Genomic DNA, 19,102 nt, shown 5'->3' on the forward strand with positions numbered 1-19,102 from the left:
ACCATCAATTGAAATATCGATTTAAGGAGGGACGAGAGAGCCACAGTGGTGTTTTTTATTTCATTCCGTTTACGGCACATTCATGATGTCACATCTCACACGCGGGTGAAGTCGGGGGCAGTCTAGCAACCGGAAACGGTCTCAATCACTAATCCCGGGTATACCCACTCATTTTAGTGTGAAAGAGGCTTTAATGTGAGCTTGTTTGAAAGTAAAGGAGGCATTTACAGATGATCTGCTGTCTTTGTCTGCAGGTGGGACGCTCAAACGCTAAGAAGTCCTATGAAGCTGTGATCCGTCAGCTCCTGCAGAAGCCAAACGCCCGTGTGGCTGTCCTCTTCCTGCGCAGCGATGATGCCAGAGAGCTGCTGGCAGCTGCTGCCAGGCTCAACACCTCCTTCATCTGGGTGGCCAGCGACGGCTGGGGCGCGCAGGAGAGCATCGTCAAGGGAAACGAGGTCACCGCCGAGGGAGCCATCACACTCGAGCTGGCGGCCAATCCCTTGCCAGAGTTCAACCGCTACTTCCTCAGCTTGAACCCCGTCAAGAACCTCCGTAACCCCTGGTACAGGGAATTCTGGGAGCAGCGGTTCCAGTGCTCTTTAGGTGGTGGAGGAAAAGAAGGAGGTGTAGGTCTTGGACTCGGGGAGACGGCTCACCTCCCTCCGTGTGGCAGGAGCTTGTCGATGGACAAGAACAACTTTGAACCGGAGTCAAAGATCATGTTCGTGGTGAACGCGGTGTATGCTATGGCTCACGCTCTTCACCATATGCAACAGAGTCTGTGCTCCAACACCACCAAGCTGTGTGACAGCATGAAGGCCTTGGACGGGCGCAGACTCTACAGGGATTACATCCTCAATGTCAGCTTCACAGGTAAGACGGAGCATGTGGGGAAGGGGAGCGAGGAGCAAGTCGTTCGAGGTGGACGAAGATAGAAACGGTGTGAAGGATGAAAAGGGGATTTTGTGAGCAAGACACGGACGGGGATTGGAGTGCTGTGCCGCATTAACTGTCGTCTCAGGAACAACACAGGAATGTTGTCCTCCTCAGCCAAAACAGAGCATAAAAACTCAGGCAAATCCATTTAATTGCTGTGTATTGTCAGAGCCAGACTGCCATTGACACCTATTACCCATGCGTAATTGACACGACACTGCAAAGTTGCTTTGAGGAAAGAGAGCATCAGTTAATCCGTCAGCCATATTCTTCCTTTCTGGCACTAATGAGATTGTGTGTGTTATAATAGCTCCTATAGCGCACTGCCTGTCAGTAGGTCTCGGTAGAATTGAGAGAGAAGAGACAGAGGATTGGCTTGACTGACAGGTGGCGTACAAAGGAGGTGGTATAAATAAACTGCAGTGTCTCAGGGACTGACAGGTTTAGAGGTGCTTATTCCTCCACCGACCGTGACCAGGAGCAGACATCACAGCAGCCAGACAAGCAGCACTAACACGGCAGCTTTGCCACCAGACACCAGGGAACCAGAGACAGAGAGGACGACGAAAGGAGAGAGGAGGGGAGGAAGGAAGCTCATATAAGACTGACAGGAGTAATAAAAAGTGAGGAGTTTGGGTAGAGTAGAAGAAGTGATAACGAGGGAGGATACAAGAGAGCAGTGAGGCAATGCTGGATCAGGACAGTGTGCATCAGCAGAAGAGGAGGATTCTCTTTGAAATTCCCTCATCTTCATTTCTGCTACAAATCAAAGGGTGTAGAGCTTTTCAGACGTGGCAGACAGACAGACAGACAGACAGACAGACAGACAGGAGGGGAAAGAGAGAGGAAGATTATACAGTGAGATAGAGTAACACGATATGCAGATGACAAAGTGATGCTGCGGTTCCATCGTGGCACGGTTCGGCTTTGGGCTCGACCCTTTATCTCCTGACCTCAGCCTCATTGACCAACTTTGGGATGAACTGGAACACAGATTATGAGCCAGGCACTTGGTCGCACTGCAATTTGAATTATTTTATGATTAACCGAGCAGCGCTATCTGTATGTTTCCTCCCTCGCGTCCCTCTCTCCCACTCTCGATGTGTCTGAGGTGCATACGACATGTTTGAGGTTACCAGGATGTCGATTTCTATACAAAAAACAACTAAAAATAACCTTGAAAGAATCAGAATCGGCCTGAATGAGACAACAGGGAGGTTGAAGGTGGCTGTGAGACGACTGTCGGCCCTAACTCACTGACTGGCTGTCACTGCTGTACATACTGTATACAGTACATCTTTAGCAGGAAGAGGTGAGCTGAGGTTGAATGTGGGGTATAAATACTGCAGCATCACTGCACCTCTGCAGTGCTCGCAGTCTGATCTGTTGCTGATAGAAAAACTAACACTGTTCAACTCTCTCTCATCTCGCCCGCGTCTCCTCGCCCGTACACACATGCACGGTCATTAAAAACAGATTACGCCGCGTCAAAGTTTGATCTCACTCACATCCTCGTGGGTTAGGGTTAGATAAAGTGAATTACTATCCTAAACTTACAGCTCACAGCGCGCCACAGCGAGCCGCCTTTTACTGTGCTCTGTTATGTGTTACTGACAGTGTATGTGGTGCACTGAGGCAGTATGTCGTGTGTGTGTGTGTGTGTGTGTGTGTTTTCATATGCCCCTTCTCATCTCAGCTAGTTGCTATGGTAATGAAGCCGACACTATTGCCCATTGTTGGAGTGATCTGGCAGATCATGGGAACTGCTCCCGACAGACTCAGGGGCACATTTGCGCATTTTTATGAGTGCTTCGCTGCGTACTTTGCAAAAACATAAAACGCACTTTTGGTACGCACAGGAGACGCATACACAAACACACGTGCGAAACAGTCAGCGGATTCTTTTTTTTTTTTTTTTTTTTTTACAAAGCTTGAAAAGCTGTTTTTTTTTTGTTTTTTTTTACGATCATGAAACTGCAGACACCCCCAACCCACACGCTTCTCAAAGCCATCATTCAACTCCCACCCGCCCACCACCCCGATCTGCAGCAAACACATCAGAATACACACACATGCACACGGTCTTCTGTTCAAATAGTGGTGATGGATGTGATATCCCCCTCCTGTCTGTGTGTGTGTGTGTGTGTGTGTGTGTGTGATATGTCTGTGTTAGCAGAGGCGGTGTGCCTGCAGGGCCGTATTGAGCAGAGAGCTTACTGCAACGTTTAGATGCGCGCAAACAACCTTCACTTCTCTCCCTCTTTCTCTCCCTCACTCTGTCACCCTCCATCTTTTCTCTCACTCTCCATCACTCTACCTTTCCCTCCCTCCCTCCCTCCCTCCCTCTCTCCCTCCGTGTCCGTTTCCCTTTTGTCACCCAGAATGTGTCCTATACTCTTTCTACATTCAAAAGCAGCACATCCCACTCAGACTTCACAAGGTTTCTCTCTCCTGCCTCCACCGCCTCTCTGTGGTTCATTGTTTCTGCACTCCACCGCACTCCATCACTCCATCCATCCTTCACCTTTTCTCTATTGATTCCACATCTAAAGGCTTTTCTCCATCCACCTATATCTCGGCTGCCGTCACATCAGTTTCTTGCTCTTCAGCTGTCTCCCGTTTTTTCCTGCTCCCTTGCTTTCTTTCTCCTGTCACTTCCCTCCTTTCTTTGCCCTTATCTTGTCTTGCAGCTCATCCTCCCTCCCAGAACCTCGCGCTTTTGGACCGCTGTTACCTTCCTTTGTCTCCTCTATCTCAGCACCTTTCTTTCAAGTCAAGCCTCAGTCCTCTGCCGCCGCACCTTTCCTCCTATACATTTCGCTCCCGTGTTGTCGTCTCTCTCTCTCTCCCTCCCTCCCTCTCTCTCGCTCTATTCCCCCGCGGCCTGTTGCTCTGCAGCGCAGGGAGCGCCTCTGTCTCAAAGGACTGAATCTGCAGGGAGAACAAATACAGCTTATGTGCCCTGTCTCTGCATGTGTGTTTGTAGCATCATGGGCGCTCATTCATTCATACATAACTGCATATGCTCAGGAGTGTGTCTACATATGTGAGAGTCACTGTGAGCCACAGATGTATAAGGTCATTGACCGCAGTGGAAACAAAAAACATGTCGGCCATACCATTAAAGGGAGAGTTCAAAGTTGTTTTTTTGAAGTGTAGTTGTCACTGATACATAGTGGCGAGCACTGTTGCCTCACGGCGAGGAGGTCGGCAGTTTGCATCCCAGTTTGAACAAGAGCCTTTCTGTTCTCCCTGTGAGTGCTCGGGTTTCCTCCCACAGTCTACAAACATGCAGATTAGGTTAATTGGACGCTCTATGACCGTATGAGGAGGTGTGAATGTGTGAGTGAATGATTGTTTGCTTCCGTATGTTTGCCCTGTGATGGAGGGGTGACCGCTCCAGGCTCCAGCTCCCTGTGACCCTCACGTGGAGGATAAAGTGGTAGAAAATGAATGGGCATTATCAACGGTGACTTCACTCAGCATGTTGCTTAGTGTGCCACCGTTTCACTGAAACACTGCGGTTCATGGCAACACTCGCTGTCCCCGCTTAACAAAAAGCTCACCAATAACATCCACACCTGTTTAAGTCTCCACATGCTTTAGAATATGTTCACTGCCATTTCTATGCCTGGAAACTGGACTTTGTAAACTGTTCTCTCCCTGAAAAAAAAATCCATGTAGCCAAAATCAGCAATTTTACATCACGGTACACAGGCGATGTTTATCCTCGGCTGCCTCCATCTGTAACCTCAAATGTGTTATCTTGGTGTTTGAAATCCTTTGTTTGGATTGGACATAAGTGACGAACGCTCACATCACACTCTCACCATGGTGAACATGTCAGATTATCAACGACAGTGTCACGGATTCTTGTCGCGTCTTGTTCGGAGGACTGGCAACACTGCAAGTACGACTCCAACCAATTATCGGTCACAATGCTGCGCGAGTTCACGGGTCATCGGGAGGCGGGGCAAGGAGTTGTCAATCGCGGGTGCTGCTTGTGGGCTTGTGCTCAGACACAACAAAAGAAAAGATGGACAATGTGAACTGTGTGTCCTTCAGAGAGACCCTGAGGTAACAGCAGCAGCATAAGCAGCGTCCCTCTTCCTCCATGCCATGTTTATGTCTGCATGTTATAGTGTGTCAGAGATATTCTTTTGATCAAATTCTCTAACATGCTTAACAAATATGACTGTATTTACAGTGACGTTTATAGCGTCCACATCTCATACAACCACAGTTGTTGCAGCTGGACGTGGTGCATATTTACGCATCAGTCTTAATGCACTATTTTCTTTGTTGAGTTTGAATCGAAATCAAACATAATTCTCCATTCCTGAGCACACAGCTTTTGGAATTTAGCTACACTTTAACACTAAGAAAAGAGCCCCCTTAATAAATCTGTATGTCCCCTTTCTCCCTGCTTTTAGATTACTTATTCCACCGAAGCCCCTTTTGCCTTCTCTCTGTCTTTCACTGCTTTTAATACCCACAATCCCCCTTGGGCTTCACTTTAGCCCGACATGGCTAAAAGCCTGTTTTCACAGTGCATCTAATTAAGCTAGAATAATAAGGTGATTCTCACGTTAGCAAGGACACTAAATATCACTCAAAAATGAGGGATCTGGTTAGGCTCCTTTATATATTAGCAGTTTGTCTCTGTTATTCGCTTTATATTCTCCGGCCTCAGCTGTTTGTTGGTAATCTGGTGAAGATTTGAGGCACATCACCACGGAGACGCAAACAATCTTTTCCTTTGTCATTTTTAAAAAAGTTTTCTGCAATATGCAAAATTGCATATTCACCCCGACACGTTTCTGTGTGGACAGAACCTTAATCTTTGTGAATCACTGCACTAAAGACTCTTCGCTTGGTGGAGTTAGAACTACTTAGAAAGACATGAATGCTGACAACTCCCCAACTGTGATTAATGTGGGTGGGTCTCAGCTGAAGTGAACTGGCCCGGCAGGGAGAATTGTATGTACAGACAATTACACATAAATCGCTAATCAGCGCTTTTCTCCAGGATGTTACAGTATGTATTAACTATGAAGACACAGCAGGAAAGCCCTCTGGTCGCTATAGGAAGCAGTCATCACATATTCATTCTTCAAATGATCATACAGGTTCAGTTCTTGGTTCATGAAAGTTACATCACACAGAAACATGTTGTAGAAAACTGTAGCTGCAGCACAGACGTCCTTTTAGCTGCTCTCCTGGTGTGTAGTGGTGTTTAAAAATGACTAAACTAGCGCCTGATTTTGAAAAAAGTGGGCTGAGAGTGGGGAGCCGTGCAGGGGGCGTGGTCTGGTAGGGAATCTGACATCCAGTTGCAGCTGTGTGAGGTGCTCAGTGAAGACAAGCCTCTCAATCGTTCAGAAAGATGGTGTCGCGACAGCTTTTATGAAAGGGGGAGGAGTCTGGGACAACAAGCCTCGCTCTGGTCGGACATGAGGGTAAACAAAAAACAACGGCACAATTTGAATGCAGTAGCTGGTGTCGGTAATGATTTAAATACTTTACACTAGACTGTGAAGATTGCACCTGGACAACAGATAGCATTATTACATACTCATATACATTGGTTTACATCAGATATCTGTATAAGGTACAGACATTCCTTGTTTGATGAATCCTACAGCTTACTTTTAAATTTCTTTTTCTCACCTGTGGGTCAAACTGAGCCAGCTGAGGTTCAGTGACATCGTCCAAGTGGAAGATCCTGGCTCTGGTAGCCTGCATGCCGATGTGATAATAAGTGGAGAGGGTTGTGTCAGTAACAGCATCTGATGATAAATCTAAAGTATGTCAAAGCAACAATGCGGACCGGGAAAATGTGCAGCGGTGACTCCTGTGGGAGCAGCTGGACGAAAAAAAACGCTTCATCCAGCCACGTAAATGTCTCAACATCAACCCAAGGGACCAGGTTTTGCACCTATGCTCATGAATCCAAGAGGATGAACTGTAACGATCTTTGTGATGATTGTTTTTCTCCACCTCCAACTGAATAACCATGGTATTATGTACTTTGTAGTTTGTGTTTCGCACTAATTCTCCATCAGTTATCTGTGCCACTTATCCTCTCATGGGGGGGAAATGATCCCAGCTGACATACAGTAAGAGGCCGGGTTCACTCTGGACAGGTCACAGTCCATCACAGGACACTTTAGAGTCTGCATTTTCATTTTGTCTTGGCTTTTCCCAGCTGTTTCCAGCTCATGCCACGCATGTAGAGGACTGGGCTGACTCCTGTTTTTTTTGTTGTTTTTGCTTAACAACAGGGTTCAAATAAGCCCCAATGAGATGGGCACAGAAACCTGTGGAGGTATGCGTCAAACTGGTGGCCCGGGGGCCAAATGTGGCCCTCCAATCGATTACAAAATCTCATCACAATATACTTTTTGAACTAATGATACTACCTAATGATACTGATGTTAACATACAGCTACACCTTAGTGTTAAGTTAAAGTCAAAATCCTTTGTTCTCTGAAACTCAGTGATGAGGAGAATAGTTTGCGTCCCTCAGTCAAGGACCTGGCGTGTCTGTATCAGCGCTCTGCAGTCACTAGAGTCTCGGTGGCCTTCTCTAACTTGCACCCTCGTACACTTTCCTGATAAGGCGCTCTGTCATGTCAGCAAGGTCGCTGACGTTGGCCAAAGGAAGGACTTGTCAACGCTCCTGGTCTACTGCTCTCTGAATGTGTGATGTTTGAGGAAAGTCAAGGACAACACAGCGTCTGTGGGTTAACGCTGTTATCTCTTTAGTCAGTATTAGACATAATTACCACATGCAGCTAATTAGACTTCAGCATACATCGAAGGTCCTAATAAGATGCAGTTATGATAATCAGCGAGTGGCAAAGTGTTTCTGTGAGTGTGTATGGGTTTGTGAAAGGATGAGGACCCGCTTGTCTCACTGCTCCCTGTTAATAACAGACTTTATTATCTGTCAACTTGCAGTATAATGGATTCATATCTCATCTTCGCCAAAGATATTATCAGCACCGTCTTATTGAAATCATATTCATTTAGCTGTCACCTACAACATTTATCCCCAAATTCCAAAGACTTGACACTTGGAATTTCCTGCAACCATCGGAAGAAGCAGAGAGATAGACGGTTGGGTTGTCTCTGTGATTTATGGATTTCATAAAACATTAAACCCCCCTCTGCTGTCATCTGACACACCATTCTTCTCTGACGCCAGGCTTTCACAACAATAGCACAGCTTTAGCCCTTGTCACTGTTGGATCTGCACACACACGCACACACAAACAAGACAGCGAAGCGTCGGGTCAGAGTTCCGTCATCACGGCCGACCACAGCGATGCCTTAACCATCACACTGTCCAGCAAAACTACACACTTTTATCTGCAATCTGTATATTCCTTTCACTGAAAGATACATTAAGGCTGTTTTTCTTGCCTTTTTCTTGAGATCTGTCAAACCAGTGATGTTGCTGCGATAACTGCCTGATACAAAATAAAAAGCCCAGACCACATGACATAATCCCACTCATAGAATTTTAAAAGCTGAGTAGAATTAAATTAGCCCGGCTAACTCCAGACTCCATCTCAATCTCATTTGCGATTGATACATAAATTCTGCCTTCCACTCAGACGATCTGTAATACGGAGCCGATTCTGAACAAATCATGTAGTTGAACGCGTTCTAGTGCACTTTCAGTAATGAAATGTAAACACAACAGTACACATTTCACCATTTGATTCATGGCAGTTTGGAGGAAGCTGAGTGTAGTCATCTCCGACTTGACTAACAAGACCAACGATCCAGACCAACGATCCAGAGAACGGAGAACATGTCAAATGTGGTTGTTTTCCAGGAGCGACGGCTTTCTATGGCGTCTAACAACATTTTGCCCGGGGGAGCTCCGAGGAGGAAGTTGCTCAAAATGGAAGCAACAGCTGAGTCGAAAGACAGCTACTCTTCGGTGGCCGCTATGTTTGTGATTAGTTCCATATTTAGGAGATTGTGAAGTTGAGGCGAAAATCTCTGGCAGCTCATCGTCATGAAGATTACAGTGCAGAAACACATCTGACATGTCAGCTTCATCAACTGACATCACAGCAGCACGACTGCCTTCAGTTGCTACCGATCCACTTCACTTGTACTTGTATAGCACCAAGTCATGACATACATTATTTTAAAGGTGACATAGAATGCTTGTATCACACATGTATGTTAGTTATGGAGGTCTACTTACATATATTAACTTGTTTTCATGGTTAAAAACCTCCTAATCGCTGCAAACGAGCCGATCAAAATATCTCCTCACTGACGCTCTCGTCAGCCGCGCTGTTTCAGACCAAAACCACACCCCTAGAATGTGGACTGTGTTGTGATTGGCTAGCCAACGAGAGCTTTCCCACTGTCCTGTGATTGGCCAGGTACCTGGAAGTGACGTAATAGATAGGCCAGCTCTCAGATACACAGCTCCCCCTCTGGCACGGTGGATGCTCTGTATCTCAGCAGCTACAACGAGAGTAGTTCTTCTTCTTCTGCGGTTGAGTGTACGCAACCGGATGTGCCCGGACTAGTGCCCGCACCAGGAGGCGCTACGGTGGTGAGAGGAGTGGTGAGGATTTTTGATGACGACATCAAATTAAGGAAGTGCCGATCCGCTTTGCACAGCCCAGGAAAACAATACAACACTATTTTCTCAGCAGTGGCTGAACTGTTTGTTCTGAAACTTTAGGGTTCCATAAACGAGGTAATGACGCAGATACACACACAAACGCAGCGTTAATTGGAGCTTCCGGTCTATGTGGGCTTCAACGGCACTGTCCAAGTGAACCAAGCCATTGTCTGAGCAGTCAACTGTGACCGACAGGGTAAAAACCTGACTTTATAAAGAAGTGATTTTTATGTACAATTATCCCTAAAAGCAGGAAAAGGTTATTTACCACGTGTGATCCACTGTGCCAAGGGACTTCGATAATTTCCCTTGGGGATTATGTGATGTTATATGACTATAGTGGGCGTGACAAGATGGCGTAACCGCGGTACTGCAATAACCGCAACAGCCCTGAGGCACATTGGAGTCTATGCAGCTGGGCAGTGATGACCAAGAGCCTCGTTATACACTGAGGAGTGATGTTTTGTGAGGCGAGCATATGCTGCACTCTCCCCAGCCACATCATCATGTGACAGCAGCGTATAACACGCCGCTCTGTCTGTGCGCTGTGTCAACAGCTCAGAGTTGATTGCCTTGCTGCGAGGACAGAAGTCGCACTGGAGCAGTGACACACACTTTGTCTAAGTCAGAACAAACCAGTGTCAGCACTGGCAAGTCCAACGCTGCATGTATCAAATCAAAATCCTCTGTCCAGATGCTTTTGTCCTTGTCTTTTGGTCGTTGCCTTTTTATGGTTTCCGCATCCTGCCAATTTTACAATCTCTTCTGTTCCTGCGTCCTCAGGGTAGATGGTAATCCTTTCATAACAACTTGTATACAAACCAATTTGGAAGTTTCTGCAGCATACCTCCCTCACATAAGAGACCCAGAGGCTAATTCTATCAATGTGTGGGTAGCTATAGCGCTGTCCAGGGATTCAGTCTTCTGCTTTCATGCCTATGACTTTATGGGCAGTTTGTTAATGATGCATTTGGTAATAAACTCTCTGAGACTAGATTTTCGAGCAATTTTTGTCCCTATGTGGCCCAAGGGAAGGACGGGGGGCCATTGATACACACAGACATCACTAAGCATACCAGGCATTTACAGCCTCTTAGCCAATACTTTTGTAACCGGCTGGTCCTCACTAATGAAAACACTATTGTAATGTCCTTTACTGTCTGTTCTGAACTCCGAAGGTTTAATTGACCAAGGCTTATTGTCTCCGTCCTTTCTGCCGCTTTTTCAAGAGGCATCAAGGAGACATCAATGAAATGATTGTTTGTGAATGTCAAGGTTTAATCTCCTTTTTCCGTTTCGTCTTATCACTTTCTTTCATTTTTCTCCTTCATCACCTCCCACCACCTCCAGCCCCTTTCGCTCCACCAGGCAGCGAGACAACAGTCAAGTTTGATTCCCAGGGGGACGGCATGGGACGATACAATATCTTCAGCTACCAGCGCTCTGGTGATCGTTATGGTTACGTGCCGGTCGGCGAATGGGCTGAGACCCTGAGTTTGAGCAGTGATCTGATTCACTGGCCAAGAGAAGCGGTGCCCACCTCGCAGTGCAGCGACCCCTGCGAGCGTAATGAGATGAAGAAAATGCAGGCAGGTAGGGGACTGAATTCCGACAACGTTCTTTTTCGTCACAGCAACATATCAAGCGGCATGTGCCTTTTTGGAAAAAAAAAAAAAAATCTCACACTGTCACACTCTGCTGCTCATATTCCTGTTTCCCAGGTGAGTACTGCTGCTGGATCTGCACAGCCTGTGAGCCTCATGAATACCTGGCTGATGAGTTCACCTGCTCGCCCTGTGCTCCCGGCCAGTGGCCCACTGATGACCTGACATCCTGTTACGACCTACCCGAGGACTACATAATGTGGGAGGATGCTTGGGCCATTGGTCCAATTACTGTTGCCTGTGTAGGGTGAGTGATAAAGGGCTGTCAACATGGTGTCAGTTTCTCACTATCCTCAAAGGTCCGTGTGTTCAGTGAAGGCTGGGATGTTTCAAGGTAACTGTTTGTCAGACACTGGATTTACCAGGCATCTACTCGGAAGACTCTAAAGTATAACACATTTAAAGAGCAAAGATGGTGATATTTTTTCTAGCCGTTTCAAAACCACAGGGGCAAAAGTGTTATGGATTGTGTTTACTTGGTTCATACCCAAGCTGCAATCGTTAGCATGTCATACTCGTCGCTAGAAATGGATATAAAAATCAGTGGAGCCTACTCTGTGTCCATTTTTCCTTATTTGTGGATTATGAATATGCACCAAACAGATGAAACAAAGCAGTACTACTGGACAATATAAGGCAGCAATGTAGCAAATAGTTCAAGGGAGACGATCATAGTTTGCCTACATTCAAATTACCAGGCTGAAAGTGACTCATATCCAGTTTTATTCTGACGTGACTCGATTTTATTTTATTTTCAGGTTTCTGTCACTTCAGTGTGTGGTCATAAATCAGATATACTGTGTACCTGATATGTGTCAATGCAAACAGTCGCATGCACACATGCACAGTGTTGACATCATCAATCTACGTCATTGCAGCAGAGCAACAAAATCTAACAGTAATGGAAGACGATGTCATCCTTTACAGCTCATTTTTATCCACAATTGCATTGCATTATCCTCTGTTTCCAAATTTTAAATCTTCCACGAGGCAAATGCTGACTGGACTCAGAAATCTGATGTTTTCTGCTGTTGACATATGCATGTGTGAAGTTTGGCCTTGTTTAGACTGCAGCCCAAATTGGATATGCGAGGTTTTTGGTTTAGTATCTTGTGCATATTTATATACTTCAGGCAACACATCATACCATCCTCCCACTGTATAAAATGAAGATTAATTAACCCTGATCTCAATTTGGTGACATCATTAACGTTGTGACATAATGCCCAGTTGTGACTGTGGTTATTACACCATCAAACACACGTTTACCAGTTTATAAGCGTCTTGCACATTTTGACATCATGAAATTCCTATCTGCCTGTCTGCATAACATACCTTCCTGTCTCTAGGTTCATGTGCACCGGCCTGGTGTTCTGGGTGTTTGTACGAAACAACAACACACCGCTGGTGAAAGCCTCAGGCAGGGAGCTGTGTTACATTCTTCTCTCGGGGGTCTTCATGTCCTACGCCATGACTTTCCTCTTCTTAGCCAAACCATCTCCTGCCATCTGTGCTCTGCGTCGCCTCGGCCTGGGCACATCATTTGCTGTCTGCTACTCTGCCCTCCTCACCAAAACCAACAGAATTGCCCGGATATTCAGTGGTGTGAAAGACGGAGCGGGTGCAACGAGGCCACGCTTCATTAGCCCGTCCTCTCAGGTCAGTGAATGCAGCATTATATTCATGCACATGCATCAGTGAGTGTGATGGACATGTCTTGACTTTAAAGTTTAACTAAACCCCAAACTAATAAATATGGGTATCAAGATTGTGTCATTGATACACACTTTCGTCAAATAATGTCCAATCAGCAAGAGGCATGTTGTTCCAGACTCCTCCCACATGGCTTACGTGGTGTATGCCATTGAGAAGCTTGATGCACGGAGCACCTCGTTAGTGGAGGGATTTTCCAATTCTTGGCATTTTTCAATATCAGGCATTGGGCAGAGTTAGAAGATTAATGGATGTTGTGAAGGACACAAGGACAGCTGGTATAACGGAAGAGGAAACAAGGGCTAGGGCAAGATGGAGGTAGATGATCCACTGTGGCGACCCCTAAAGGGAGATTAGTGGTTTAGTTACCCTTTAACATTCTCTTGTCCCTTTTTATTTTCCAGGTGTTTATCTGTCTGAGCCTAATCTCCGTTCAGTTAGTGATGGTGTCAGTATGGCTGCTGCTGGAGGTTCCAGGTACACGGCGCTTCACGTTGCCAGAGCGACGGCAGACTGTCATCCTCAAGTGCAACGTACGCGACTCCAGTATGTTGCTGTCACTGGGATACGACGTGCTCCTGGTCATCCTGTGTACTGTGTAAGTGAGTCGCAGCTGTTAGCGCCGCATGAGAGCCGCCCATCTCAAGAGATTTGTGTCTGCTTCATCGGCTTCATTGTGTTTTAAGCCTGGGACAAATGGTCAATGATGATCCAAAGACCTTATCAAGGTGGTGTTTGAGGCACCAGTGACTAATACACTTTTCCCCCCAACATGTGCCAACCCGCCTTGTGCCTTGAGCTAATTTGTTAAGATGGTATGTCCCAGGTCTTAGAGGTTAAAAAACCCTTCAAATGATGTCTCTATTTCATCATATTTCTGAGTGTTCAGAGTGTTGATGCTTTTCCTCGTGGTGTATGCCTGATCAGAACCATGACTCTCTTCCTCTAGGTATGCCTTCAAGACCAGGAAGTGCCCCGAGAACTTCAACGAGGCCAAGTTCATTGGATTCACCATGTACACCACCTGTATCATTTGGCTGGCCTTCCTCCCCATCTTTTATGTTACATCAAGCGACTACAGGGTACACACACACACACACTCACACATACTCGAGAACAAATGTTGATTTCTGTGTTCTTACAATCTTAAAGAGAAGTTTAACTGATTTTAAATTCTTAAAAAGTATCTCAACAATTTTAATTTTTATCTGGGTCTGAACCAGATTACGGCCATGGCTGCAATTTAAATGGGTTGGTCATGTACAGTCGAGGAATCGTGATTATATTGGACCAAGGATGTTAAAGATGGAGCTGCCGGGCAGGAAGAAAGAGGAAGACCACAGAGAAGGTTCATGGATGTTGAGCGCATCACCGGAAAAATGACACGACTAAACCATAAAGACAGAGAGAACACAGATAAAATGCCACCAAAAAAAGAAAAAGCTATACTGCAGAATTTAAACTGCAAATTATACGGTAAGCAGCCGAAGGGATGACTGGCGAAAAGCAGAGGTAACTCTTACTTCTATGAAAAAATCAGAGAAGGATAATCGAGGGGCTGAAAGCGCGATGGCCAGAGCTGGACGAACGAGTCCACCAATGGGTTATTGAACAGCGCGCTGCTGGAAGGGGCTTATTAACCGTGCAGTTACGTCAGTTACGTCAACCAATGTCAGCTGAGATTGGCTCCAGCGGCCCTCATATGGAGGATAAAGTGGTAGACAATGAATTAATGAATGTCTGTATGTCAAACTACTCTATTATTAATCCTCACTGACCTTCAGGGACCCGTTTTTTGTCCCCCTGTGTGTCTCCTTAATGTTGATTAATCCAAGTGTGCACACAGAGCAGTCAGGCAGGTGCTTGAAGCTGCACAGTATAACAGAGTGACAGACAGACAGGCTGTCAAACTGCTGACACATGTTCACTTTTGATGCTTTAGCTTCAGTGTTCACCTGATCCATACAAATCTAGAGCATACACACATTTTATCTTAGGCACACACTTCCACACACACACACACAGACAGCAGTGTATACAAGGGTGCTGATGCTAGACCAGCCCACACACACACACACACACGTCTCTCAGTCTGTCTGTCTCTTGATTAAAATAAGGATTTATTTGGTTAATTCGCTATTTAATAGTCTTTATTTCTTATTTCTTACTTGTCTACCTTGTTGTGATTGCTGGCTGCTGCAACACTGCACATTTCCTCAATGTGGGACAGATAAAGGATTATTTTATTTTATCTTAATCTGGCTTTAAGATGAGTGAAGTGAAAGTATAACATCACCACTCACACACAAGTATGATGTATTTACGTAGAGGAGGAGATGTTACGTTAAAGAGTTTCCTGCTGTTGGCAGTTTTTACAGCACTGTGATTTTTATGACTCGCTATTATACGACTGCAACGGCGATCTTTGACACTTAATGGAGCTGCTTGTAAGACACTGATCGTATTAAGTCATTAAATTACCATGTTATTTCAACTGAGATTAAGGAAACATGTTCAAATCTCACTCCTTTGACTCCACACGCTTAAACGTGCCACAGTTCATTTTGTTAGTTTTCATTAACTATAATAACCTTGGTGATGGCACAGAATGAATGGTGGCGGTGGTGTTTGAGAGGATTGTATACTTTGGCTCCAGCATGTTCACCCTTCCTCTGAATCCTTTGTTGTCCACTACAGAAAATGGCCATAGGACTATAAATTCAACAATTCATCTTAGAATCTGTTCGTATGGGGAAGTGGAGTTTTAAACCTTTGATTTAGAGACATTCGGCGACACTGAATTTCATCTTCTCATTTCTTTCCAAGGTGATAATTTGCCAAGTGGCTTCTCATATTACTCAGATTCCCCATCGTGTGGGTCATTGCAGTCTGGCAGTGTCTGCAAATTGGTTTTTGTTTGTCCATCAGCTTTTCTCCTTTCTCATTTCTTGACCCATATCATCCGAAATGCTTCCCCACGACATCAGATGAAAAAAGCTGCCGTAGCATTCCAAAAAAAATGACATCCATGCTCTTTTCTTTAACACCGTTCCACCATGTTCCCCATACAAACTGTGTAGAGCAGGGGTGGGCGATTATTGTCCTCAAGGGGCCACATGAGAAACAAAAAATATTGTTGAGGGCCGGGCCAAATTTGAATTAACTTTAATTTAATTTTATCTCTTGTATCTAAAAGAAAAGCAGTAAATTGTATTGTCTTGGTGTAAATTTGGCAGCATACAAACACACAAACACAATTACTAAACAACTCTATTAAAAATATCAAATTACTACACTATATAATGAATACTATTACACATTTCTACTAAGAGAGACAGTAAAATCAGAAAGAATGGATTTAAAACTACAACTGAGATACTGTGTGTGTGTGTGTGTGTAGATAAATTGGTTACTTACCTAAGGCATTTATATAATGTATATTAAAAACTGGATTTATTATATTTTCTCAAAGTGCCTTTGAAAAAATGTTCATTATTGCAGATTACAATCATCAAATTAGCACTTAATGGCAATTACTCTGCTCTACGTTAGCATTAGCAAGATTTATCCACCATAAGTAACGAGTGTCTCCTCGTTCTCCTCCTGTCGTCTGCAGGTTCAAACCACCACGATGTGCATCTCGGTGAGCCTGAGTGGCTTTGTGGTGCTGGGCTGCATGTTTGCACCGAAGGTCCATATCATCATGTTCCAGCCCCAGAAGAATGTGACCAGTCACAGGCTTAACCTCAATCGCTTCAGTGTCAGTGGGGCTGCCACCACCACGTATGCGTCTCATGGTAAGTTGTATTTTGCTTTTAATTGTGAAATATATGAACCCAAAATAGAAGATTATATTTCAATTTTGACCTTAATTGAAACATTTAGTTGTTTTTAATTATGTTTGAATCACTTCCATACTGTTCAACAATACAAACAATGTATTCGGTCATTCTCCATGGAAGTGCACCGTGAACTCTGACACCGGTTCTGAACATTTAAATTGCTGCACCTGCTGCCAACATGTGATATTCAGAGCTCTATTGACAGTGGGTGGGCCTGACGCTTGGCTATAAACAAGCACCAGGTATCAGGTACTGTCCCTAATTGGAGTAGAGTCAAGTTGGGTTGAGCTGGGCTGAACCAAATCGTGCTAGAACTGCATAGTGGAAAAGCGCCATAAGAAGCACAGTTTATGAATGCAAGTTTAGTGAATGCGACAGATACAAGAACAATAAGTGTTGACCTTTCTTTCTTCTCACGTCTTTCCCCAGCTTCGGTCAGTGCCCACTACGTACCGACCGTGTGCAACGGGAGAGAAATAGTCGACTCCACCACGTCCTCTCTGTGACCACCTACAGTCCACTCATGAAATCTGCCCCTGCGACTGTTAGATTAACATCATCATCTCCATCCCCCTTAAACCTGCTCTCCTCATCTTACACACACACACAGTGTTTGCACTGTCCACATACAAACACGCACACACACACACACAAACATCCGTCCTTGTGGACTAGAACTGTATTGTTTCACAAATGTAGAAAGTGTGTTACTATAATTAAATTATTTTCTAGGGTTGTACATACATGGAATCCACATTGTTGTAAGTAGAGAAACAAAAGAACAAAAAAAAGTTTTTAGGGAGGAATTTTTGGAGCCTTTGATTTTGATAGCTTTGTTATGACGCAGTGTAAATAGACATGTGCTTAATCATGGTAGAAGGGTGTGTGTGTGTGTGTCCCTCTCGGTCCGGATGCACATTTGTGGCTCAATGCTCGCCTCACCCGCGATATTCCACCAACTTTTTATTCTCATGCTTTTTTGTAGGTCTCATTGTTATAACCGGTGCATTTCTATGGTTTATCTGTACATTTGTATATTACACTACTGATGGTTCCAACAGCACAACGGTCTCGTGAATGTGGACAAAAAGCATAAACTGGAAAGAAAATAACGGCTGGAATGGACTTACAAACAAAAATCCATTGGACACATTGACTTATGTGTCGGCGCCCAATTTTTTGTTTGCGAATCTGCCTTTTCACATTCTGGTCAATATGATTTCTATCTTCGATCAGCGTAAACAACTCAATTTTTTTTCTTTTTCAAGGAAAGTAGATTTTTGCTTTTGATACATTTTTCTATGCCTGATTCTGGAATCCCTTTATCTAAATGGCCATAGTGGCCAGTCATGTGTTCACCAAAGCAACTCAGTGTGTGCAGTGTGAAGTAGTGCTGCTGTAATGGCGAATAATAATGATGATAATAATAATAATAATAATAATTAATGGCAGGGGTGAAAGAATGTCACAAGTATTTATTTGGACAGTTTTTGTTATGAATTTGTTGTCTCTTGCTTTGGTGAACACATCCTGAGTTAGTCCAACGACAGTGGGGTGGAAGCTTCTGTTTGTTCGGCTTGTTTTTCGTGCCCCACAGATATGGTGTTTGCTGATGTTTTGAATATGGCTATGTGCCTTAATGTATTTTGATAGTGCTTCAGCAAAAGTTGTAAGAGATCATGTTTACATTACCAGCTCAGAATCCATGTTTGGTAGATGTAAATGTGACTTCAGTATAGACGAGTACATGTTTTATTTAAAACCCCCACCAGTGTGTCTGTCATCCACCGCTTACCTGACGTGTTGAAACAGTGAGTGACACAAGAGGAGTTCCGGGGTTAAAAGGACTTCCTCCTCCTCCTCCACCCATTCTTTCCTCAGCCTGTGATTAAAAAAAATAAGACACCCATCACTGACTTTACATTTTTACAGCTCAGCAGCTCCAGTGAATGAAAGAATGGGAAGAGAAGCTCATATTCCATTAAGATGAAGTCATTGGCTCGGCAGCTTATTGAAGTGTGCAGTTTACGCTCGTGTTAAATGTGTTGACGCTGAGAGGCAGAGTCGAGCAGCTGGCTCCGGCAGTCCCACAGAGGCTCACAGGAGGAAGCAGAGCACACAGTGTCAGCTGCCGGCAGATCCCAGCTAACGAAAGGATGTTAGAGTAGAACTCATCTGCACATTCGACTCAGCACTTAACAGAACATACACACCCATCAGAGTCTCTGTGGCTGGAAATGTGACAGCGTCTCTGTGGAGAGAAAAGGAGGAGAATAAATGACAAA

General features: G+C 44.8%; 1 protein-coding gene across 2 annotated transcripts in view; it reads left to right on the plus strand.

Moving 5' to 3' along the window:
- Positions 1-19,102, plus strand: part of grm3 (glutamate receptor, metabotropic 3) — a 47,457-nt gene extending 28,355 nt beyond the window's left edge. For both annotated transcript variants that reach the window (XM_044035858.1, XM_044035859.1), the window contains 8 exons: positions 255-876; positions 10,949-11,191; positions 11,320-11,509; positions 12,612-12,921; positions 13,380-13,573; positions 13,925-14,057; positions 16,592-16,772; positions 17,247-19,102. In XM_044035858.1, coding sequence (XP_043891793.1) covers positions 255-876; positions 10,949-11,191; positions 11,320-11,509; positions 12,612-12,921; positions 13,380-13,573; positions 13,925-14,057; positions 16,592-16,772; positions 17,247-17,323 — 1,950 coding nt within the window. In that variant the 3' untranslated portion in view covers positions 17,324-19,102. The remainder of the gene's footprint in view (positions 1-254; positions 877-10,948; positions 11,192-11,319; positions 11,510-12,611; positions 12,922-13,379; positions 13,574-13,924; positions 14,058-16,591; positions 16,773-17,246) is intronic.

This window comes from Solea senegalensis, linkage group LG10 (assembly GCF_019176455.1).
Source record: "Solea senegalensis isolate Sse05_10M linkage group LG10, IFAPA_SoseM_1, whole genome shotgun sequence".
In the NCBI taxonomy this organism is placed as follows: Eukaryota; Metazoa; Chordata; class Actinopteri; order Pleuronectiformes; family Soleidae; genus Solea; species Solea senegalensis.